The sequence below is a fragment of the Mirounga leonina genome, unplaced genomic scaffold, assembly GCF_011800145.1.
Source record: "Mirounga leonina isolate KUSES-001 unplaced genomic scaffold, KU_Mleo_1.0 Mir_180, whole genome shotgun sequence".
Lineage (NCBI taxonomy): Eukaryota > Metazoa > Chordata > Mammalia > Carnivora > Phocidae > Mirounga > Mirounga leonina.
In genome coordinates this window covers 13,710,754-13,736,055 of record NW_023270469.1, presented here as the reverse complement: position 1 = coordinate 13,736,055, position 25,302 = coordinate 13,710,754, and the positions used below count along the sequence as shown (strand labels likewise).

At 41.2% G+C, this 25,302-nt stretch overlaps 1 protein-coding gene across 1 annotated transcript; it reads right to left on the bottom strand.

The window, feature by feature from the left end:
• Positions 1-21,688: 21,688 nt before the first annotated feature.
• CHST4 (carbohydrate sulfotransferase 4) lies at positions 21,689-22,900 on the bottom strand. Its single transcript, XM_035025319.1, has one exon. The coding sequence runs from the start codon at positions 22,863-22,865 to the stop codon at positions 21,711-21,713; it is 1,155 nt and encodes a 384-aa protein (XP_034881210.1). The 5' UTR covers positions 22,866-22,900; the 3' UTR covers positions 21,689-21,710.
• Positions 22,901-25,302: the final 2,402 nt, after the last annotated feature.

Below are 25,302 nucleotides of genomic sequence, written 5' to 3'. Positions count from 1 at the left end.
TATTTTTCAAAAATATTATCTAATACGTTGCCCATTTTGAAAGTTTTTGATTGTCTCCATAGTGTCTTTTTTCAGACTTTCTTTGTTGAATCTAGGATCCAATCAAAATTGGATCCAATCCCATTGCATTTTTTTATTCTTATGTTAATCCCCATACATTACATCATTAGTTTTAGATGTAGTGTTCCATGATTCATTGTTTGTGCATAACACCCAGTGCTCCATGCAGAATGTACCCTCCTCAATACCCATCACCAGGCTAACCCATCCTCCCACCCCCCTCCCCTCTAGAACCCTCAGTTTGTTTTTCAGAGTCCATCGTCTCTCATGGTTCGTCTACCCCTCCGATTTCCCCCCCTTCATTCTTCCCCTCCTGCTACCTTCTTCTTCTTCTTTTTTTTCTTAACATATATTGCGTTATTTGTTTCAGAGGGACAGATCTGAGATTCAACAGTCTTGCACAATTCACAGTGCTTACCAGAGCACATACCCTCCCCAGTGTCTATCACCCAGTCCCCCCATCCCTCCTACCCCACCCCCCACTCCAGCAACCCTCAGTTTGTTTCCTGCGATTAAGAATTCCTCATATCAGTGAGGTCATATGATACATGTCTTTCTCTGTTTGACTTATTTCGCTCAACATAATACCCTCCAGTTCCATCCACATCATTGCAAATGGCAAGATCTCATTCCTTTTGATGGCTGCATAATATTCCATTGTATATATATATATATACCACCTCTTCTTTATCCATTCATCTGTCAATGGACATCTTGGCTCTTTCCACAGTTTGGCTATTGTGGACATGGCTGCTATAAACATCAGGGTGCATGTACCCTTTCGGATCCCTACTTTTGTATCTTTGGGGTAAATACCCAGTAGTGCAATTGCTGGATCATATGGTAGCTCTATTTTCAACTTTTTGAGGAATCTCCATACAGTTTTCCAGAGTGGCTGCACCAGCTTGCATTCCCACCAGCAGTGTAGGAGGGTTCCCCTTTCTCCGCATCCCCGCCAACATCTGTCGTTTACTGACTTGTTAATTTTAGCCATTCTGACTGGTGTGAGGTGGTATCTCATTGAGGTTTTGATTTGGATTTCCCTGATGCGAGTGATATTGAGCACTTTTTCATGTGTCTGTTGGCCATTTGGATGTCTTCTTTGGAAAAATGTCTGTTCATGTCTTCTGCCCATTTCGTGATTGGATTCTTTGTTCTTTGGGTGTTGAGTTTGATGAGTTCTTTATAGATTTTGGATACTAGCCCTTTATCTGTTATGTCATTTGCAAATATCTTCTCCCATTCTGTTGGTTGTCTTTTGGTTTTGTTGACTGTTTCCTTTGCTTTGCAAAAGCTTTTTATCTTGATGAAGTCCCAATAGTTCATTTTTGCCCTTGCTTCCCTTGCCTTTGGCGATGTTTCTAGGAAGAAGTTGCTGCGGCTGAGGTCAAAGAGGTTGCTGCCTGTGTTCTTCTTTAGGATTTTGATGGACTCCTGTCTCACATTGAGGTCTTTCAACCATTTGGAGTCTATTTTTGTGTGTGGTGTAAGGAAATGGTCCAGTTTCATTCTTCTGCATGTGGCTATCCAATTTTCCCAACACCATTTGTTGAAGAGACTGTCTTTGTTCCATTGGATAGTCTTTCCTGCTTTGTCGAAGATTAGTTGACCATAGAGTTGAGGGTCCATTTCTGGGCTCTCTATTCTGTTCCATTGATCTATGTGTCTGTTTTTGTGCCAGTACCATGCCGTCTTGATGATGACAGCTTTGTAATAGAGCTGGAAGTCCGGAATTGTAATGCCGCCGGCTTTGCTTTTCTTTTTCAATATTCCTCTGGCTATGCGGGGTCTTTTCTGGTTCCATACAAATTTTAGGATTATTTGTTCCATTTCTTTGAAAAAAGTGGATGGTATTTTGATGGGGATTGCATTGAATGTGTAGATTGCTCTAGGTAGCATTGACATCTTCACAATATTTGTTCTTCCAATCCATGAGCATGGAACGTTTTTCCATTTCTTTGTGTCTTCCTCAATTTCTTTCCTGAGTATTTTATAGTTTTCTGAGTACAAATCCTTTGTCTCTTTGGTTAGATTTATTCCTAGGTATCTTATGGTTTTGGGTGCAATTGTAAATGGGATCGACTCCTTAATTTCTCTTTCTTCTGTCTTGTTGTTGGTGTATAGGAATGCCACTGACTTCTGTGCATTGATTTTATATCCTGCCACTTTACTGAATTCCTGTATGAGTTCTAGCAGTTTTGGGGTGGAGTCTTTGGGGTTTTCCACATAAAGTATCATATCATCTGCAAAGAGTGAGAGTTTGACTTCTTCTTTGCCGATTTGGATGCCTTTAATTTCTTTTTGTTGTCTGATTGCTGTGGCTAGGACTTCCAATACTATGTTGAATAGCAGTGGTGATAGTGGACATCCCTGCCGCGTTCCTGACCTTAGGGGGAAAGCTCTCAGTTTTTCCCCATTGAGAACGATATTCGCTGTAGGTTTTTCATAGATGGCTTTTATGATATTGAGGTATGTACCCTCTATGCCTATACTCTGAAGAGTTTTGATCAAGAAAGGATGCTGTACTTTGTCAAAAGCTTTTTCTGCATCTATTGAGAGGATCATATGATTCTTGTTCTTTCTTTTGTTAATGTATTGTATCACATTGATTGATTTGCGGATGTTGAACCAACCTTGCAGCCCAGGGATAAATCCCACTTGGTCGTGGTGAATAATCCTTTTAATGTACTGTTGGATCCTATTGGCTAGTGTTTTGGTGAGAATTTTTGCATCCATGTTCATCAGGGATATTGGTCTGTAATTCTCCTTTTTGATGGGGTCTTTGTCTGGTTTTGGGATCAAGGTAATGCTGGCCTCATAAAATGAGTTTGGAAGTTTTCCTTCCATTTCTATTTTTTGGAACAGTTTCAGAAGAATAGGTATTAATTCTTGAAATGTTTGGTAGAATTCCCCTGGGAAGCCATCTGGCCCTGGGCTTTTGTTTTTTGGGAGATTTTTGATGACTGCTTCAGTTTCCTTAGTGGTTATAGGTCTGTTCAGGTTTTCTATTTCTTCCTGGTTCAGTTTTGGTAGTTGATACATCTCTAGGAATGCACCCATTTCTTCCAGGTTATCTAATTTGCTGGCATAGAGTTGCTCATAATATGTTCTTATAATTGTTTGTATTTCTTTGGTGTTGGTTGTGATCTCTCCTCTTTCATTCATGATTTTGTTGATTTGGGTCATTTCTCTTTTCTTTTCTTTTTTTTTTCTTTTTTTAAAAGATTTTATTTATTTGAGAGAGAATGAGATAGAGAGAGCATGAGAGGGGGGAGGGTCAGAGGGAGAAGCAGACTCCCTGCTGAGCAAGGAGCCCGATGTGGGACTCAATCCTGGGACTCCAGGATCATGACCTGAGCCGAAGGCAGTCACTTAACCAACTGAGCCACCCAGGCGCCCATCTCTTTTCTTTTTGATAAGTCTGGCCAGGGGGTTATCAATCTTGTTCATTCTTTCAAAGAACCAGCTCCTAGTTTCGTTGATCTGTTCTACTGTTCTTTTCGTTTCTATTTCATTGATTTCTGCTCTGATCTTTATTATTTCTCTTCTCCTGCTGGGTTTAGGCTTTATTTGCTGTTCTTTCTCCAGCTCCTTTAGGTGTAGGGTTAGGTTGTGTACTTGAGACCTTTCTTGTTTCTTGAGAAAGGCTTGTATTGCTATATACTTTCCTCTTAGGACTGCCTTTGCTGCATCCCAAAGATTTTGAAGAGTTGTGTTTTCATTTTCATTGGTTTCCATGTATTTTTTTAATTCTTCTTTAATTTCCTGGTTGACCCATCCATTCTTCAGTAGGATGCTCTTTAGCCTCCATGTATTTGAGTTCTTTCCGACTTTCCTCTTGTGATTGAGTTCTAGTTTCAAAGCATTGTGGTCTGAAAATAGGCAGGGAATGATCCCAGTCTTTTGGTACCGGTTGAGACCTGATTTATGACCTAGGATGTGATCTATTCTGGAGAATGTTCCATGGGCACTAGAGAAGAATGTGTATTCCGTTGCTTTGGGATGGAATGTTCTGAATATGTCTGTGAAGTCCATTTGGTCCAGTGTGTCATTTAAAGTCTTTATTTCCTTGTGGATCTTTTGCTTAGACGATCTGTCCATTTCAGTGAGGGGGGTGTTAAAGTCCTCCACTATTATTGTATTGTTGTCGATGTGTTTATTTGCTTTTGTTATTAATTGCCTTATATAATTGGCTGCTCCCATGTTAGGGGCATAGATATTTACAATTGTTAGATCTTCTTGTTAGACCCTTTAAGTAGGATATAGTGTCCTTCCTCATCTCTTATTACAGTCTTTGGTTTAAAGTCTAATTTGTCTGCTATAAGGATTGCCACCCCAGCTTTCTTTTGGTGTCCATCAGCATGGTAAATGGTTTTCCATCCCCTTACTTTCAATCTGGGGGTGTCTTTGGTTCTAAAATGAGTCTCTTGCAGACAGCATATCAATGGGTCTTGTTTTTTAATCCAGTCTGATAGTCTGTGTCTTTTGATTGGGGCATTTAGCCCATTTACATTCAGGGTAACTATTGAAAGATAGGAATTTAGTGCCATTGTATTGCCTGTAAGGTGACTGTTACGGTATATTGTCTGTGTTCCTTTCTGGTCTATGTTGCTTTTAGGGTCTCTCTTTGCTTAGAGGACCCCTTTCAAGATTTCTTGTAGGCTGGTTTTGTGTTTGCAAATTCCTTTAGTTTTTGTTTGTCCTGGAAGCTTTTTATCTCTCCTTCAATTTTCAATGACAGCCTAGCTGGATATAGTATTCTTGGCTGCATATTTTTCTCATTTAGTGCTCTGAATATATCCTGCCAGTCCTTTCTGGCCTGCCAGGTCTCTGTGGGTAGGTTGCCAGTCTAATGTTTCTACCATTGTAGGTTACATATCTCTTCTCCCGAGCTGCTTTCAGGATTTTCTCTTTGTCTATGAGACTCGTAAGTTTTACTATTAGATGTCGGGGTGTTGACCTATTTTTATTGATTTTGAGAGGGGTTCTCTGTGCTTCCTGGATTTTGATGCCTGTTTCCTTCCCCAAATTAGGGAAGTTCTCTGCTATAATTTGCTCCATTATACCTTCTGCCCCTCTCTCTCTTTCTTCTTCTTCTGGGATCCCAATTATTCTAATGTTGTTTCGTCTTATGGTATCGCTTATCTCTCGAATTCTGCCCTCGTGATCCAGTAGTTGTTTATCTCTCTCCCATTGCATTTTGATGTCCTAGGTCTTTAGTCTTTAATTTAAACAATACACTTGTCTTTAAAAAATGTTTGTCTTTTATGATATTGGCAGATTTGAAGTGTCCAGGCCCATTGTCTGTAGAATATCCGTGTTCAGCACTTGACGGCTGCTTCATGATTATATTCAGGTTAAACAATTTTTGGCAGGAGGACCACTTCAATGATGGTTTGTACTTCTCCATACACTCCACCAGGAGGCATGGAATACCAGTTTGTCCCATGATTAGTGATGCTAAATTTAATCACATAGTTAAGGTGGCATTAACCTAACAAAGTTGTGAAGGGTATTAAATGAAGGAATGTATCCAAAGGGTCTGGCCCATAAGCCTTTTTTCCTGCCCATTCCCCTTCAACATTCACTTTGGGGCTAATACACAACATTTCTGACTATACTTTCCCACCACAAGTGCCTCTTGGGGGGATTGTTAGTTATCACTAAGTTGAAACTATTTTTTAAAGAGTATTTTTTAAATGAGTTTTATTTTTTTATTAAAGATTTTATTTATTTATTTATTTGCCAGAGAGAGAGAGTGGGAGAGAGAGAGAGTGTGAGAGTACAAGGAGAGGGAGTGGCAGGCAGAGGGAGAAGCAGGCTTCCTGCTGAGCAAGGAACCAGATATGGGACTTCCAGGACGCTGGGATCATGACCTGAGCCAAAGGCAGACGCCTAATCGACTGAGCCACCCAGGCATCCCAAAAAGAATGTTTTATTATGAAACTTTCAAACAGAAAAGTCGAGAGGGTAATATAATGAATCTCAGTGTATTCACCATCCAGTTCCCTAAATTATCACCATTTTGCCAATTTGTTTCCCCCTTTTCTGGGGCATCTTAAAGCAAATCCAAGATATATAAATTCATCCATAAGTACTTTAGTATGGTACATCATTAACAGAGACTATGTATGTATGCTTGTATTCATATTTATACATACATATATTTATACAGACATACAACACAACCATGATAACGTAACATCCAACAAAATTAAAAATAACCCCTTAATGTTATCTAAAAACTAACCATATTCAAAGCTTTGGAATAACTTCTGAGTTTTATTTTTTGAGCCTCTCTTTTTCTTTTTCTTTTTTAAAGATTTTTTTATTTATTTATCTGAGAGAGAGAATGGGAGACAGAGAGCATGAGAGGGGGAGGATCAGAGGGAGAAGCAGACTCCCTGTCGAGCAGGGAGCCCGATGCGGGACTCGATCCCGGGACTCCAGGATCATGACCTGAGCCGAAGGCAGTCGCTCAACCGACTGAGCCATCCAGGCGCCCCTGAGCCTCTCTTTTTCTTAAACAGAGGTCCTCAAGTGGAAGCACTGCACAGACTGTTACACAGACTTTGATCTTACCATTTTTTAAATACATTTGTTTCTCTAGGCAAGGCAGTTGTGTAGTTAAAAGCACAGATGAACCAGTCTGTGGAGGGGCAGCTCAAGAATTCATAACTTTGATAAGCACCCAGGCAATGGAGACTCAGCCTATAGCTGCCTTAGAAGTTAGTTATAGTCATGAGAAATGAGAGGTGTGGTTAGAAAGTCTCAAACAGTTTTCTCATGCTTTCCTCCTGGATTTATCATGTTGATGTGGAATTTGTTCAGTCAGCCATCAGATATTTATTGAGCATCTGCTATGTGGACAAACAAGGTGGAAACATCCTGTCAGAGGATGGACGATGGAAAAGAAACATGCAAATAACTAAGACGACTTTACGTACTGAGAAGCATTATAAAGAATTATGAAAGAAAACAGACCCTAGTTTTCCTTGTTTTTTAATCTTTACCTCCCTTCCTTTTTCTTTCTTTCTCTCTCCTCTCCTTCCTCCTGACTTCTCCTTTCTACCTCCCCTTCCCTTGGACCTTAACTAGCATGACTCACAGGCCTTACAAAGATAGCTCTCAAAAGAACTGTTTCAACAGCTACCAAAGTAAGAGTGCATCAACAGTCATGAGAAAGAAGCATGAAAACCCCAACAGAACCCATCCATTCCAGCTGCGAAGTTTTGCAACAGTTACAGATAAAGAAAATTGCAACTGGGAAAATATCCTAACCATAGGCCCCTCTCTTCTGTGCTCTATATATAAAGACTCCCAATTCTGCTTTAGCTCTGGCAGTTACATCATTTTGAGGGACTGCCTGATACACATGAGCTAAATATCTGAGTCACTTTAACCTCTGACTCACTTCAACTAATTTTTGTTCATGGACAGAATAAATAAGACATCATTTGCAGGGAGACTTGTGGGAAAATGTCTCTGAAGAGGATTCGTTTGAATTGAGACTAAATAATGAGAAGGAGATCAGCTTGAGATAATTTGGGGTAGAATGTTCTAAGTATAAACTACAGGTGCAAAGTCCAGAAAATTGGCAGAAAGAAGAGAACATGGATAGAAGTGAGTGAATGAAGAGAGAGGGACTGTGTGGGCTGGGAAGCCCCTGGAGATTTCTCTTCTCTTTGTTTTAATGGCTTTCTGAGATGTAATTCCTATATAGTTTATCCATTTAAAGTATATAAATAATCCATTTATAATGGATATTATATCCTTTAAAGTATATAATATATAAAGTATTTAAATCCATATAAAGATGTAATTCCTATACAATTTATCCATATAAAGTATATAATTCAATATATAATTTAAAGTATATAATTATATATAAAGTATATAATAAAGTATATAATTCAGTGTATATATATAAAGTATATATATAATAAAGTATATAATTGAGCACCTGGGTGGCTCAGTTGGTTGGTTAAGCGTCTGCCTTAGGCTCAGGTCATGATCTCAGGATCCTGGGATGGGCCTGCATTGTTGGGCTCCCTGCTCAGCAGCGAGTATACTTCTCCCTCTCCCTGACTCCCCCCACCCCCACTCCTGTGCGCGCTCTCTCAAATAAATAAAGTCTTTTAAAAAATTAAGTATACAATTCAGTGGTTTTTAGTATATTCACAGCATTGTGTAACCATTACCACCATCAATTTTAGAACACTTTTTATCACCTCCAAAAGAAATCTCATATGTCATATGGTGACTGTATGTTTAACCTTTTGAGGAACTGCAAAACATTTATTATTTGCCTTTTTGATGTCAGCCATCATAGTAGGTATCTAATTGTGGCTTTGATTTGTTTTTCCCTAATGACTAATGATTTTGAGCATCTTCTTCATGTGTGCATTAGCCCATTTGTATATCTTCTTTGGAGAAATGTCTGTTTGCGTCCTTTGCCCATTTTTAAATTGGATTATTTTTCTTTTTATTGTTGGAAGTGTAACAGTTCTTTGTATATTCCAGATACAAGTTCCTTATCAGATGTAGGATTTGCAAATATTTTCTCCCATTCTGTGGGTTATCTTTTCTCTCTCTTGATGGTGTCCTTTGAAGCATAGAAGTTTTTAATTTTGATGAAGTCCAGCTTATCTCTTATTCCTTTTGTTGCTTGTGCTTTTGGTGTCATATTTAAGAAACCATTGCCTAATCAAAGATCATGAAGATTTATGTTTTCTTCTAAGGATTTTATAGTCTTAACTCTTATATATAGGCCTATGATTCATCTGAGTTAATTTTTGTATATGGTGTGAGATAGGGGTCCAACTTCATTCTTTTACATATGGATATCTAATTGTCCCAGTGCCATTTTTTGAAAAGACTACTCTTTCCCCATTGAGTGGTCTTGGCACCCTTGTCAAAGGTTATTTGACCATATATGCAAAGGTTCATTTTTGGACTCTCTGTTGTAATCCATAGATCTATTTGTCTATCTTTATACCAGTACTATATTGTCTTTTTTATTTTTTTTTTAAGATTTTATTTATTTATTCATGAGAGATAGAGAGAGAGAGGCAGAGGCAGAGGGAGAAGCAGGCTCCCCGCAGAGCAGGGAGCCCGATGCGGGACTCGATCCCAGGACCCTGGGATCATGACCTGAGCCGAAGGCAGACGCTTAACCGACTGAGCCACCCAGGCGTCCCTATATTGTCTTTTTAAAAAAGATTTTATTATCTATTTATTTTTGAGAGAGAGAGAGTGCATATGTACGTGAGTGGAGCGGGGTGGGGGCAGGGAGAGAATCTTAAGCAGGCTCCATGCCCAGCGCAGAGCCCAACATGGGGCTCGGTCTCATGACCCTGAGATCATGACCTGAGCCAAAATTGAGAGTTGGATGCTTAACCAACTGAGCCACCCAGGCGTCCCTAAGATTTTATTTTTAAGTAACCTCTACACCCAATGTGGGGCACAGACTCACAACCCTGAGATCAAAAGTTGCATGTTCTACTGACTGAGCCATCCATATTGTCTTAATTACTGGAGCTTTGTAGTAAGTTTTGAAATTGGGACTTCTTCCCCACAATATTTTAGGATCAGCTTGTCAATTTCTGCAAAGAAGCCAGATGACATTTTGGATTGTTTGCTAGTATATAAAAATAGAATTGGTATTTGTTTATTGATCTTATATCCTGCAACCTTGCTAAACTCCTTTATTCTAATATTTTTTTAGTGGATTCCTTAGGATTTTCTATATATAAGATCATGCTATCTGCAAATAGAGATCATTTTACATCTTCCTTTCCAATCTGGATATGTTTTATTTCTTGCCCACTTGACCTTCATAGAACCTCCAATACATTATGAAATAAAATGGTGAGAATGGACATCCTTGTCTTATTCTTGATCTTGGGGGTGGAGGGAGCATTCATTCTTTTACCATGAGGTATGATGTTATCTGTGGGTTTTTAATAGATGTCCCTTTTCCAGTTTGAGGAAGTTCCCTACTATTTTTAGTTTATTGATTATTTTAATCATGAAAGGCTTTTAGATTTTGTCAAATACTTTTTTTTTTACATCTTTTGAGATTATCAAATGGTTTTTTGTTTGTTTCTGTTTTTTTTGGTTTTTTTAGAGAGAGAGAGTGCACCGGCGTGCACACAAGCTGGCAGGAAGGGGCCAAGGGAAAGAGAGAATCTTAAGTAGGCTCCATGCTCAGCATGGAGCCCAACTTGGGGCTCAATCTCACAACCCTGAGATCATGGCCTCAGCCGAAATCAAGAGTCAAGCACTTAATCAGCTGAACCACCTAGGTGCCCCAGGTTTTGTTTTTATATTCTATTAGTGTGATGTATTGCATTACTTGATTTTCTGATGTAAAAATCAACCTTACATTCCTGGGATAATTCCTACTTAGTCATGGTGTACAGTCCTTCTTACATGTTGTTGGATTCAGTTGACTAGTATTTGTTGAGGCTTTTGCACCTATATTTATAAGAGATACTGTTAAGTAGGGGTTTTTGTAACATGTTTTTCTGGTTTTTGTCTCAGAGTAACACTGGCCTTATATAACAGGTGGGAGATACTTCCTCCTCTTCTTTATTTTGGAAGAGTTCAAGAGGATTCATATTAATTCTTTAAATGTTTGGTGGAGTCTATCAGTAAAGCCATTTGGGCTTGGGATTTTCTTTGTGGGAAGTTTTAAATTACTAATTGAGTCTTTTTACTTGTTGTTAGTCTTTCCAGACTTTCTATTTCTTTTTGAGTTATTTTTGGTAGTTTGTGTCTTTCTAGGACTTTGTTCATTTTGTCTTTTATCTAATTTGTTAGCATATGGTTGTTCATAGCATTCCTTTACCATCTTTTTTATTTTTGTAAAGTCAGTAGTAATATCCCTGCTTTCATTCTTGATTTTAGTAATTTTATTTTATTTTACTTAATAATTTTTTAAAAAAAGACTAGTTTGGGTTCTATTCCAAAACAGACATTAATAGAAATATTGAAAATATTGAAGCATTGAAAACACAAATATTTGGGGCGCCTGGGTGGCTCAGTTGGTTAAGCGACTGCCTTCGGCTCAGGTCATGATCCTGGAGTCCCGGGATCAAGTCCCGCATCGGGCTCCCTGCTCGGCAGGGAGCCTGCTTCTCCCTCTCCCACTCCCCCTGCTTGTGTTCCTGCTCTCACTGTCTCTGTCAAATAAATAAATAAAATCTTTAAAAAAAAAGAAAAAAGAAAACACAAATATTTGGCCTCTACTATAAAGATGAGAATTTACTCATGTACTGAGGGCCAAATATACATAAAGCACTGTACAAAAACAAAAAGTGTTTACATTGGACATCATTTCTTGGTGAAGGTATCTGAAAAGGGAGAAGCCTGCAGTGTTGATTTGTACTCCTTATGCCACCAACACTGCCAGGTCTCTTCAAAACTTCTGTTGGCTTCTTTTTGTCCCCTTTATTTCCACTATCATCTATCACGCTAGTCCTGGACTTTTTATCTTCTCATGCAGATCATGGCAGGACTGTCCTAACTGATCTCACCGACTCCTGTCTTTCTCTGCTGAAAGCTATCCTGCTCGCCATTACCAGATTAGTCTCCCTAAAATGTTACTTTCTTGGTGTAATTACCTTCCTAGAGATCTTTAGACAGTCACGCACTGGAAAAAAACCACCTGGCCCCTCCTTTCTTAGTCACTCTTTGATATCAATATTCTCCAACAAATTATCTTAGACAGATGATCTTTGACCTCAAACTGGCCATATTCATCCGCCTGTTTGTGTTTGCTAATGGTTTTCACCTGTCTGCCAAATCTTAGGTGACCTTCAATACCAATGTCAGTTCATCTACTTCCATAAAACCAGTTCTAATTATTGACATTTCTTTGATTTCCAATTAATACATTTGTAGAAGTTCATATTACTTGATTATATGTTCTTTAGTTTTGGGTACCAAACTATATTCCTGCCCAGTACAGTGTTCTGCAACTGCTGTCTTGAATAAGGTTTGAATAACGCAAGAATTGAATAATGATGATCTTTGTCTTAACTTTTAAATAAAACAAATTTCCGTAAATAGAATTCTCTCCACTTTAAATATGTCTCCTGCAATGTTCTCATAAACCATTTGCACCAATTGTTGCTTTTTTGCAGGGAGTATTAAAACAGAATAAAAGATAATAATTAATAACAAATAAATTTTAACTAAACAACTAAAAATAGTTCAGTGTAGTCTGGACACCTTTTTTTTCTCCTTTAATAAACACATTGGGTCATATAGAGTTGCCATTTTTTTGTATGTTCAAATGGTAAAATATCATTTCGTATACAATTTCATGTAGCTCAATTTAATACATAGTAAAATTATTAATAAATTTTCTAGTTATTTCTAATTCACATATGGAATTAAAGTGAACTATCTAGTTAAGTTTAAGAATCACTTTTTTATGTATATTAATTTGACTCTTCAGTTGAGATTTTGATAAGTAAGCTTCATGAGAGCTTAGGTTTAAAAGTTTTGAGGCGTTTCCTTCTATATATCATTTTTTTTTTGGGAAATACACAAATTTCCAGGTTTTCTTAAGCACATTTAAATGTAATAAGGTTTAGGGGCGCCTGGGTGGCTCAGTCGGTTAAGTGTCTGCCTTTGGCTCAGGTCATGATCCTGGGGTCCTGGGATTGAGCCCCGCATCGGGCTCCCTGCTCACGGGGAGTCTGCTTCTCCCTCTCCCTCTGCTGCTCCCCCTACCCGTGCTCTTTCTCTCCCTCTCAGATAAATAAAATCTTAAAAAAAATAATAAATAAATAAATAAATATAATAAGGTTTAAGTCTTGATATCTTATTCATTTCCATTTTCTTTAGATATCTGTTCAGCTTGATTTTCTTAAATTTTTTATTTGCACATCCCTTTCAGGAAAATTTTTTAAAGAATTTTTTTTTTTCTTTTTCTAAGGAAATCCCCTAAATAAAGGATGTAAGACTTAAACACAAAGGGAACCATGACCACCTGTGGGACTCAATAGGGATTCAACTGCCATGCTTAGGGGTCAGCATGAGTCTTAGGATTCTTTGCTTCTTATTCAATTTAGATATCAGAATGTCAATTTATTCATTTCTGATGAAAAACTGAATTGTCACTGATTGGAAATAGTAATGCAAGTGTAATCTAGCAGTTATTCTTTTTCAGAAGTCAAGCCACATGAGAAATCAAACTATAATAGGTGGTAGATTTTAAGATACTGATTCAATTTCTTTCATAATTATAAGTTACAAGCCTACTTATGTTTTCTGTTTCTTCCATAGTCAATTTAATAAATTACATCTTTCTTTAAAATATCCATTTTCTCAGGGTGATTGGGTGGCTCAGAAGGCTAAGTGTCCAACTCTTGCTTTTGTCTCAGGTCATGTCGAGCCTGCTTAAGATTCTTTCCTTTTCCCTCTGCCCCTCCCCACCTAAATAAACTAAAATGTCCATTTTCTCTAAATTTTCAAATACCATAAAGTTGTTCATAATAGATTTCTATTTTTCAAGTTTCTGATTTTCTGTAATTGTATCCCTTTTTTCATTCTGTCATAGTTTATTTTTTCAATTTTAGTAATTTTAGTCTTCTTTTTTTATTATTCCATCTAGCTTAAGATTGGTAAATTTTTCTGCTTAGAGATTTGGCTAAAAGCCATTTGGAAGGCAATCACTAAGCAAGTATTTACCATATGCTTCTGGGTGGCACTTGATTCGTTCACATGCTACACCCTGTGAACACATGCAACTCTTCAGAAACCAGCATAATTTGCAGCTCCTCTTGCCACAGTAATATCACTATTAGAAATACATGTCAACTTAATTTCTGAATCTCTGCTTTATCCCCTACCTCCCATCTGCCACCCCACTTGACCCAGCACTTCTGAGCTGTTGGCTTTGAGATTCAACTTCCCTTGTTTCTCTCAAACAGGAAACTTTTAAATGTTGGTTCTTTCTTATCTGAATCTTTATTTTTTTAAATATTTTATTTATTTGACAGAGAGAGAGAGCACAAGTAGGCAGAGTGACAGGCAGAGGGAGAAGGAGAAGCAGGCTCCCCGCAGCAGAGATCCCAGTGTGGGTCTCAATCCCAGGACCTGGGATCACGACCTGAGCCAAAGGCAGGTGCCCCTTATCTGAATCTTTAAACATGTCACTGTGTTTCTCAGAAGGTTCTGTGATTAGCCTTTTTTTCTAAGTATTACATGAAGAATGAGCTCTTTACATATAATACAGATAAGATCAAGATTTCATTTATTAAACATTTAATGAATGCCAGGAACTGTGCAGGGACTGTGCTAGGCATCAGTTATAGCACAGTGAACAAGATAGTTTCTGCCTTCAAAGAGCTCAAAGACACATACATTGGATGGTTTTATTATATTGTAATAAGTGCTGTGATAGTAGAAATCCAGTACAGGTGACACTGAATAGAGGCCTAAGGGTCAAGCTGGGAAAAACTCCCAAAGGAGGTGTTTTAGTTGAGAAGGGATTAAAAAATAACGAGCCAGAGAAGTTGGGGGTGGGACAGAATAGCATATTCTAGGTGGGAGAAATAGCATGATCTAAGATCTAGACATATATGTGGCACACTGGTAGAACTACAAATTTGAGATGGTAGGAAAGTACAGTCTAAGAGGGAGTGACAAGGGAAGGATATAAGAGCCAGATCACGAAAGGCTATCCAAACTGTATTAAGAAATTTGGACTTTCTGAACTTTCAATACAATATAGATTGTATTGAAGTGGGAAGCTTGGAGGCAGGAAGACCAGTCAGTGCTTCAGGAGAGAGATGGTGATGGCATGAACAAAACTGGGTGAGGATTTGGAAGGACAAGGAAAAGGGAAGAAATTGAACTTAAGAAATGCTGATGGGGTAGAATCGACAGTTGTTGGTGATTGACTGGTGGAAGAAGTCAAGGGAAAAGTCCAGTTTTTTTATTTGGCAATAGGTTGAAAAGGTGCGGAAGAGACCCAGAAGGGATAAAGATGTTTGGCATGGTATAGGTTGGAGGAGGGGAAAATCATGAATGTGATGTTTGGACATACTGAGTCTGAGGTATCTTTTGAGATATTCAAGAGGTGTCGATCGGTGATTGGATTTACAGATCTGGAGCTCAGAGAAGATATACATCAAAGATATATTTATATATATAATCTGCATGTAGGTGGTTTTTATTTATTTATTTGAGAGAGAGAGTGAGAGAGAGAAAGAGCACAAGAGGGGGGAGCGGGAGAGGGAGAAGCAGACTCCCCGCCGAGCAGGGAGCCCTATGCGGGACTCGATCCCGGGACTCCAGGATCATGACCTGAGCCGAAGGCAGTCGCTTAACCAACTGAGCCACCCAGGCGCCCATGTAGGTGGTTTTTAAAAACTACGTGGGCATAAATGAGATAGTCTAGAGAGAAAGCATAGAGTGGGAAAAGAAGATCTATGTTGTGCCTTAAGTAACTCCAATATTTAATAGCTAGGTAGAAGAGAATAATTCTACAAAAAATTGAGAAGTGGCTAGAGAAATAGGAAGAAAACCAGGATATAGTGTCTCAAGAAGGAGAAGTTCTTGATCACGTTTGTTGCTGAGAGTTCAGGTGAAATGAGAATTGGAAAATGTCCATTGAGTGAGTGAATAACATGGAACTTTGTTATCGAGAGGAGTTTAGAGAAGGGGGCAAAATCCAGATTGAAGTGGGTGGAGGAGGAAATAGAAGGTGAGAAAATAAAAAGCTGATGACTATGGACAACCCTTAAGAGCAGTTTGGCTTTAGGTGAGGAGAGGCCAGTACAGATGGTCCCCGACTTCTGATGGTTCAGGCTAACAATTTTTTGACTTTATCATGGTGTGAAAACAATATGCATTCAGTAGGAACCATACATCAAGTGTGAATTTTTATCTTTTCTCAGGCTAGCGATACGTGGTTCAGTTCTGTCGTGAGCCTGGACGGGGGCGGCCAGCTGCAGCTCCCAGTCAGCCACACCATTGCAGGGGTAAAGAGCCAATACCCTGACAAGCATTCTGTACCCATACAACCATTCTGTTTTTCACTTTCAGTACTGTATTCAATGAATTAAAGGAGATATTCAGTTCTTTATTATAAAATAGGTTTTTGGGAGATGATTTTGCCCAACTGTAGGCTAATGTAAATGTTCTGAGAATGCTTAAGGTAGGCCAGGCTAAGCTATGATGTTCACTTAAGGGTATTACATGCATTTTGACTTATGATATTTTTTTTTAAGATTTTTTATTTATTTATTCATGAGAGATAGAGAGAGAGAGAGGCAGAGGCAGAGGGAGAAGCAGGCTCCCCGCGGAGAAGTTCTTGATCACGTTTGTTGCTGAGAGTTCAGGTGAAATGAGAATTGGAAAATGTCCATTGAGTGAGTGAATAACATGGAACTTTGTTATCGAGAGGAGTAAGTGGAAGAAGATCTGTAGTTGGATAAGGATATGGGAACGAGAGAGAATTTTTTTCAAGATGGGAGTATACTGACCTAAAAATCCAGAGAGAAGGATTCAGTTGAAGAGAAGTTGAGTCGAGAGGGAGTGAATACTAAAAATACACAGTTCTTGAAAAGGTGAGGGGATAGAATCCAAAGCTCTGATAGTGGGGAGGCTGGCCTTCAACAGGAGACAGAACAGTCTCTATCTTGTAACACAATATAAGGAGGAAGACAGAATGCTCGGGGAGCTTCAGACGTTCGCAGTGAATGAGTGGAGAAGTCCACTATCAGATGGCTTTTTTCTCTGGGGAGGAGGAGAAGGTATGCGGCCAGAAGATTACCGGGGAAAGTTCTTATGCTGAGGGGGAAAGAGTTGTAGGTGAGTGGTGAAGTAATCACAGATTGATGTGGGCAATCATAAAGTCCCTGTGTATTAACTGCCTGCGTGCAATCTCCTCCATTCCGCATTTGCCGGCCTGAGTTCGGGAGGAGGCAAAAAGAAACCAGAGTGTTGGGGTCATCAGGGTTAGGATTGCTGAAGACACCTCAGCATTTCTCACACTGGTCTTTCTCGAAACATTCTCCTGAAAGATGTTAATAGGTATACTGAGGGGAAAAAAAAAACCTCCTTGGTCAAAGAAGTTTGGGAGAGACGCTCTCTGCTCTTCTCCATTCTTAATATGCACATGAACGTGTTTGAAGTTCTGAGGATCTTGAGTTTGAAAATCTGGTTAAATTTAGTTTTGTCAACTTTTTCAAGCTTATTTGCTTTCAGAATGCTGTGTGTTTGTGTGTGTATAAATTGCATCTGTTAAAGTCTCATCGTTTGGTTTATCTCATTGTTTGATCAGGTAATCAGGAGTTCACCACACCCCTATTTAAAAGGACAGGAGCCTTTATCCCTTTCATCCAGCATGTTTACATTATCTATCATTAGCCATTTAAATCCATATTGATTTAGGGTGGAACAATAGCATACTTTTTCTGAAACACACCTCATTCTTCATGAACAGCAGTGCTATGTGCCTGTTCCACTTGTTCTCAATTCTTCTCATAAACTTGAAAAACAGTGTGTTCTTCCAGGACCGTAAGAAGCAATCTTGAAATGTGGCAAGGCAAACAGGGCCAGCAGCCATCCCAAATAGCTAATAGTGCTGGCAGGGAGGGTGGCAATGAGAGTCACCTGTATTATTATTTATTACTATTATTTATTATAAGCAACATTTTCATAGGTGCTTACAGTGTGTTATTTTGCATAATCACATTTAATTATGGTTGAGCAAGGTACAAATCTTATTGGTGAGAGCAAGGAACATAGTTTGGGGGGGAAGACAAAAGACATGTTAACGAAAATAGAGAGGAGCTGGGGAGGGAGCTAAGTGTCAGGGACAGTGGCCTAGATCATGCATTCTCAGTGGAACTGCTGTTGCCACCAGCGGGGTAAAAAGTGGTTTGTGGGGGGCAAAAAACGTAGGTATAACAATGATTTGTGGCCCTTTGGAGGGCCATTAAAAGCTGCGTAAAAATATGCAGTATATTTGTGGTATTAATAGTTCATGGTAGAGGATGATTAGAACAAAAATGTCTACCGTAGGCTTGCTGAGGGGGGGGAGGTAATAATGGAAAAAAGATTGGGGAGCCACGGTTTAAATCCTGTAGTGCCTGTGGAATGTGTTGACATTTGTGAGTGATTTTGTTCCCAGACATGTTAGACAGCTCATTTGTCTAACACAGTGTCTGCTTCTGGCTTCATTTGTCCTGCCCATCTTCCCCAAGGCCCTGAATGACTATGTTTTGCCCCCATTAAGCTCTTCTCTTCTGGCCACAGCTGACCGAATTAGGGTGGATATAAGCCAAGACCAGTTATGGCCAGTGCATGACTGGTCCCAGGAAGCCTGGCTTTGTTTACTTCCTCTCATCAGGCCCTGTGATGCTGCTCTGTATTTTTATAATGTCTGCCGCACAGCTTGCTCCGTTTGAGACGACTTGAGTGGGTGCCAGACGAGCCCTGGGGGGTTGTGACATCTTCCCAGTCAGGACACTTGGCCTGGGGGTGTACTGTTTGAGTAAGATTGAATGTGACTGAATGAGGAGAGAAGAGAAATCTGTTCGAATCATCAGCTCTTCATCTTGCATGCATTCAGCATCTGATGAATGCAGACTAGGGTTTCTTAACAGCTGTGATACTGACATTTTGGACCAGAGAATTTTTGTTGGGGGCGCGGGTGAGGGCTTTTCTGTACATTGTAGGAGGTTTAGCAGCATCCCAGGCCACTCCCCACTAGATGCCAGCAACACCCACTCCACCAGTGGTGACAACCAAAAATGTTTCTACACATTGACCAAAGTCCCCTGGGGAACAAAATCACCTTGGGTTGAGAACAACTGATACAAACTAGAGCCATTAGAGATGGCTATAAATCTAATTGTACTAGTATGATCAGAAATGCCACAAAAGGGGGGCGCCTGGGTGGCTCAGTTGGTTAAGCGACTGCCTTCGGCTCAGGTCATGATCCTGGAGTCCCTGGATCGAGTCCCGCATCGGGCTCCCTCTGACCCTCCCCCCCCATGTGCTCTCTGTCTCTCTCATTCTCTCTGTCTCAAATAAATAAATAAAATCTTAAAAAAAAAAAAAAAGAAATGCCACAAAGGGCTTGTGATCTGCTGTTGAACATCACCTTAATGAGGATGTTACCGGAAATGATGGAAGACAGTCCTTGAGAGAGCTAAAACCAGCGTTGTTACCAAGATAATCACAGCTACCACTTAGTGTTTGCTTATGTGCTGGATGCTTGCCACGCATGTTCCATTTATTAACTCATCAGCCCTCCCAGCAACTCCAGGAAGTCAGTGCCACCATTATTCTCCCCACCCTACAGTTGAGGGAACTGAGACATGGAGATGTTAAGGGACTTGCTGGAGGTCACCCAGGCAGCATGGTTCCAGAGCCCATGCGCTCATGAGCACAGAACGACTCCTTTGGAGAAGGAGAAGCAAGCCGCTCTGTACTCCAGCATCCCATAGAGATGGTTCCTAAGGAAGTTGCTAACATTAAGACAATTCAGGTGGAGGCTGGAATTTCAGAGGGGAAATCAGAAGCAGTTGAGTCTTATTACTGCCTGTCCCCCTCACTGGTCTTTTTAACTCTGCACCATCACCTACTGCCCTGGCCTTATGTTCAATGTTGGGGAAACTTTTTACAGTTTTGGAAGGTTCGTAGAGGCAAGAAGCATTTGCTTAGGAGATTCTTGCTAGGCTTTTGAGGTCTTTCTAGAGTGGCTTAGGTTTACATGTTAGAATAAGTTCATTCCTTTAGAGCCACATATAGATTAACTTTGCTAGACCCAGCTGGCAAAGGTAACCACTCACACATCTCAGGTGGTGCCAGAGCCCAAGAGCTCCTCGGCAGAATCAGGCGTGAGAATTCCCATCTGCCATCGATGGCACTTTATGAGGTGAGGACCACGTCCGAAGTGGGAGTGGGAACCAAAGGGAAGATGAAGTGTTGGCATCTTTCAGGTTTGGACAAAGCGAAATATTAAGCAAGTCAGGACTCAGAGGTCCCTGGAGTTCCAGACAAATATAGACCTTCTTCCTATTCCTTCCAACCCAAGGACAGCACCAGTGTCAGGAGTCAGCAGTGTGGATACTTGGCATGTTCTGCAAAGGCAATTGTCTTGAAGCAGGAAGGCAAACAGTGCTGCTCCCCAGTGGAGGGTGTGGTATTGCCAGGCTGGCCATGAAAGGATCACCAGGGTTGCTTGATCAACATACAGAATCCCAGCTCCCACCCTGGTGGATTCCAATTCCAGCAGATCTGAGGTGTGGCATGGCAAAATGAATTTCTAACGGTAGATTCGGATGTATCACAAGACCCGGGGAGTGCTGCAAAGACTGGGAGCAACAACCTCTATCATGTGGAGAGGTGACCCGGAAGAGCTGAACAGCGCCGGCCATACTAGACCTGAGGTTCTCTGGCCGACGATCACATTAAAAGAACCCTTTGCCCAGACCCTAGGGTGATATATACAATATTATCACAACTCACACCTCACACAAGAAAGAAAGGGTTTAGTTGCTAGTTGCCTACTTTCTACAGATTCTTAAGAGCACAGTATGATGGTCAGTATTGATCAGTTTAGACTCAGTTCATATTCTAACACCAAATATTGTCTTAGCAGTTTTTTTTTTATGGGTAACACTAATAGTAAAAGTATAAAAAAAAATCTATAAAGATGCTTATGCTATCATGTTAGGGTCCTCTAAGAATTAGTATTTACTACTAAGTAATTAGAAAGCATAACATGGGAAACTCCTAACAGAATCCTATTTGGAATTTTAGTGTTAACGGATGGCAGCTTCACAAGTCAAAGTCTTCTATGTGATAGGAAAACACTGGTGGGAAATGATGTCCACATCAGGCCCAGCCACCCCCATGAATTTAAGAGCTTGTTCTGTCGTGCAGAGATCTTATTTTGTATTTGTGATAACTGATAGCTGTGACGGCCAAGCTCACCATAAGCATCCAATCCTGTTCTCTGTTCCCTTTTTGAATCCATCAGGAGTTCCATGGTCTCAGAGTTCATATCCCTGTGGAATGTGCTGGTGGGTTCTTTGGTGGAAGACCCATTTCCCCGGTTTTCCTGTCTCCTCCCTTTCCCACCGGGCAAGATGTGGACAGAGAAGTTTATGGATTTACTCCACTGATACTGCGTGGTGCTAAATAGGACCCCAGGCCACAAAGTCTTTGAGGTATACACGGATAGGAAAGCCAAGAAGAGAAGAAAGGCAATACTCCTTTTTCAGGGTGGAATATGCTGCTGAATCTCTTCTAGGCATGAGCAGAAACATGAAAGTTTCTCAGCTTGAGCATGGGTGGGCACAACTCATGCTCACATGTACACCAGTGTACATGTAATTAAGACTCAGAAGCTTTTGGGGGCGCCTGGGTGGCTCAGATGGTTAAGCGTCTGCCTTCGGCTCAGGTCATGGTCCCGGGGTCCTGGGATCGAGTCCCGCATCAGGCTCCCTGCTCCTTGGGAGCCTGCTTCTCCCTCTGCTTCTCTCTCTCTCTCTCTCTCTGTCTCTCATGGATTAAAAAAAAAAAAAAAAAGACTCAGAAGCTTTTGGTTAATGGGGCTGAGGCTGAGGCTGATGCCAGTTGGGGACAGAGCTTCTTCTACCCTCTTGGTGGACTTAGTTGGAGGGAGTCCATGTAGACAGAAGATCCAGTGACAGGTTTTTCTGCTCTTGCTCAGATCTGACAAGGTGGTAGCCCAGCAAAGTCATGGTATCATTGCAGACTTCTTGAAGTCGAGAAACCTTTCCATAAGGCAAGGTCCAGCGCCAGGCCTGGGAGACGTTGAGGGCATTCCTGGCATTAGTGCGGAAGGCATGATGACCCATGCCCTTGCCTCGAGTGCTGTTGTACACCCAGGTCTGGAGGTGGGGCAAGAATTTCAGTCCCACATATTTATACATTTGGGCAGTCTGGGCAATGGGGTCCCGGACCAGGTCCTCATAGCGAACAAGCATGTAGCGTTGCCTCAGGGCTTTGGGCAAGGACTGCACAGCCTTATAGATCTCCAGCTGGCTTTGGCAGATGACCTGCATCATGTAGTAAGGCTGATCCTTCTCCTTGATTTTCTCCCAATGCTGCCCCATCACAATGCGGCTGTCAATCATGAGTTCCCGTATGGTGTGTTCTCGAGAACGGAACACTGCCCGGGGATCCCGTACCAGGTGCACAATGTGCAGATTGAGGGAAGGGTCTCTCAGCAGTGGGTAGAGCACCTGCAGGTTGAAGAAGCGCACCTCCTTGAGCACCACGTGGCTATAGGAGCGACAGGCCTTCTCTACCACCTCAAAGGGCTGTTTACTGCACAGAAGCTTGCAGTGAGCCTGGGGTATGATCATATCCCGGGAGAAGATGTTGCAGGCAGGTGGGGAACACAGGGCCCGGCTGTTCTCCCACTGGAAGAGGCTGGACTGTCTTCGAGGACTGGGTTTCATGTAGGCATCAAAGACACTCATGTCACACAGAAAAATGGCACGGATCAGATCCCTCACTGCCATATGCAGCCTCCAGGCAGTGCTGTGTGTGAAGGTCATCCAGATGTGCCACGCGGGCTCCATCAGGTAGAAGACATCCGGGTGCTGCCCAAAAAGCTGTCCCACAAAAGAAGAACCAGAGCGCCAGGAAGACAGGACCAGCACATGCATGGGCTTGGGCTCCTCCTTCGTGGACAGGGAGTTGAAGTTGTGGCCATACAGATGGAAGAAGAGAGCAAAGATGGCCATCTGGGAAACCAGAAACAGCAGTGGCCGCATTTTTTTGGGCAGTATCATCATGCTGAAGTGGAAGACCTTTAAGGAACAAGCAGAAGGGTTGTTAGGCTTCTGTTTTGGTGTCAGCCTTCCATCCCCTTTCTTGCCAAAGTCATTTTTCCCCCTGACCCCCAGCAAGGAGCAACGTAGAGTGCTGGGAACTTCTGGTAACCAACTACACAAATCCTTCTCTGAATCAATTCCTGTCCCTTGCAGTTAGTATGTCAATAAGATCTATTTATTTTAGGCTCTTTACTTCCTTCCTCCTGGTCTTTCTTGTCCAGTGAGCTGCCAAAAATGCCTGAATGTAGCCATATTTCATCGTCTTAGAGGAATAGCTCCACCCTGCCACCTTGGTGACACATATTTGTCCACATGGGCCACTTAGGCAAAGCTTCACCACAGTCTGACCAAATTTTGGTGGAATGCTCTGTGATTCCTTCTGAAACTAAGGGAGATAAGCTGACTTGGGAGGAACTACCTCAAGGTCATTGTTCACCCACCTCCCCTATCTTCAGGGAAATTGCCGTAGGCCATTTCTCATTGCCTTCCTTCATCTCAAGCAAGCACAGGCCTTTCAGTCCCCTGAAGGATATGGTTGCAGGCTATAAACCTGTTTGGCTTGAGTTTGGAGTTGTCTCCTCAGGGGCAGAGCCAAGTGCCCATGGTACCTGTCATTTGGTCCCCTCTGGTTTGGCATCATCCTGTGGGACTAGGGACACGAGGAACTGACCCAGGCTGACCTTACATCTGTGTAGCTAAGAAACTATCTGAATCTATTTGGCTTGAATTGTTGTCTCTTTAACAGCTGGCTCTATGGAAGTGTGCAAACCAACCTGAGAGCTGCATTAGTGATACTTATGGCCTGTTAGCCACTGTGCTGCTGCCGGGGGAATACTTAACTGCGTGACACAACCCAATCAGAGCAGCTCAGTACAGATGGCCAGGTTGTGTACTGCACAACCCTAGGGAATGCCATCTCATCAAAACTTTAAGATATTTCTTATTAAAAAATGTTCTCATAGGTGAGGGTAAGGTATTTTGGTCCAACAGAATAAGAACATTAGGATGATTTTCCAGTTGTTAGATGTTAAATATCTGGAGAGGGGTGCCTGGATGGCTTAGTCAGTTAAGCGGCCAACTCTTGATTTTGGCTCAGGTCATGATATCAGGGTCCTGGGATTGAGCCCCGTGTTGGGCTCCATGCTCAGCAGGGAGTCTGCTTGGGATTCTCTCTCTCCCGCTCCCTCTGCCCCTCCCCCACTTGTACATGCTCTCTCTAAATAAATAAAATTTTAAAAAAAATAAAAATAAATAAATAAATAAATAAATAAATAAATAAATATAATCTTTAAAAAAAAATCTAGAGAAATGAATTCCACTTAGTAATTCACACTAAGGCTCATACAGACTGGTGGCAACCCTCAACTTCCTTCATAATCAAGGCTCACTTTGTATGAAAAGACCATGGTTCCCAGTGACATGCTAGAGTATTATTCTGAGGGTTTTTTAAGAGTTTAAGGTTAAGGGTTCTTTAAGGGTTAAGATGAATCTGGATCATTTTGGGTGACTTCCTAGCATAAACAGCTATTGAGAGATAGAACAGATAGAATAGCTATTTCACATAGTGTAAAATATTAAGAGTAGCAAGGTGCTAATTTTTTTTAAACATTTTGTTTTTAAGTAATCTGTACACCCAACATGGGGCTTGAACTCATAATCCTGAGATCAAGGGTCCCATGCTCCACCAACTGAGGCAGCCAGGCACCTGCAAGGTGCTAATTTGCATATTGTTATATCCCCAAGATATTCTTCCTTCCAGCTTTTTTTTTTTTTAAAGATTTTATTTATTTATTTGAGAGAGAAAGAATGAGACAGACAGAGCATGAGAGGGGGGAGGGTCAGAGGGAGAAGCATACTCCGCACCAAGCGGGGAGTCCGATGCGGGACTCGATCCTAGGACTCCAGGATCATGACCTGAGCTGAAGGCAGTCGCTTAACCAACTGAGCCACCCAGGCGCCCCCTCTTCCTTCTAGCTTTAACAAAGAAAATATATTTCTAGGGGTGCCTGGGGGGGCTCAGCCGGTTAAGCATCTGCCTTGGGCCCAGGTCATGATCCCAGGGTCCTGGGATGGAGCCCCATATCAGGCTTCCTGCTCAGCGGAGAGCCTGCTTCTCCCTTTCCCTCTGCTGCTCCCCATGCTTGTGCACTCTCTCTCTCTCAGAGAGAGAGAGAGCCAGAGTGTGGACAGCAAAAACAGGGGGAGGGGCAGAGGGAGAAGCAGATTCCCCGCTCAGCAAGGAGCCCAACATGGGGTGGGGCTCAATCCCAGAACCCTGGGATCATGACCTGAACCAAAGGCAGATGCTTAACTGACTGAGCCACCCAGGTACCCCAATAAATAAAATCTTTAAAAAAAATTTTTTTAAAGGAAAAAAAAGAAAATATATTTCTAGACA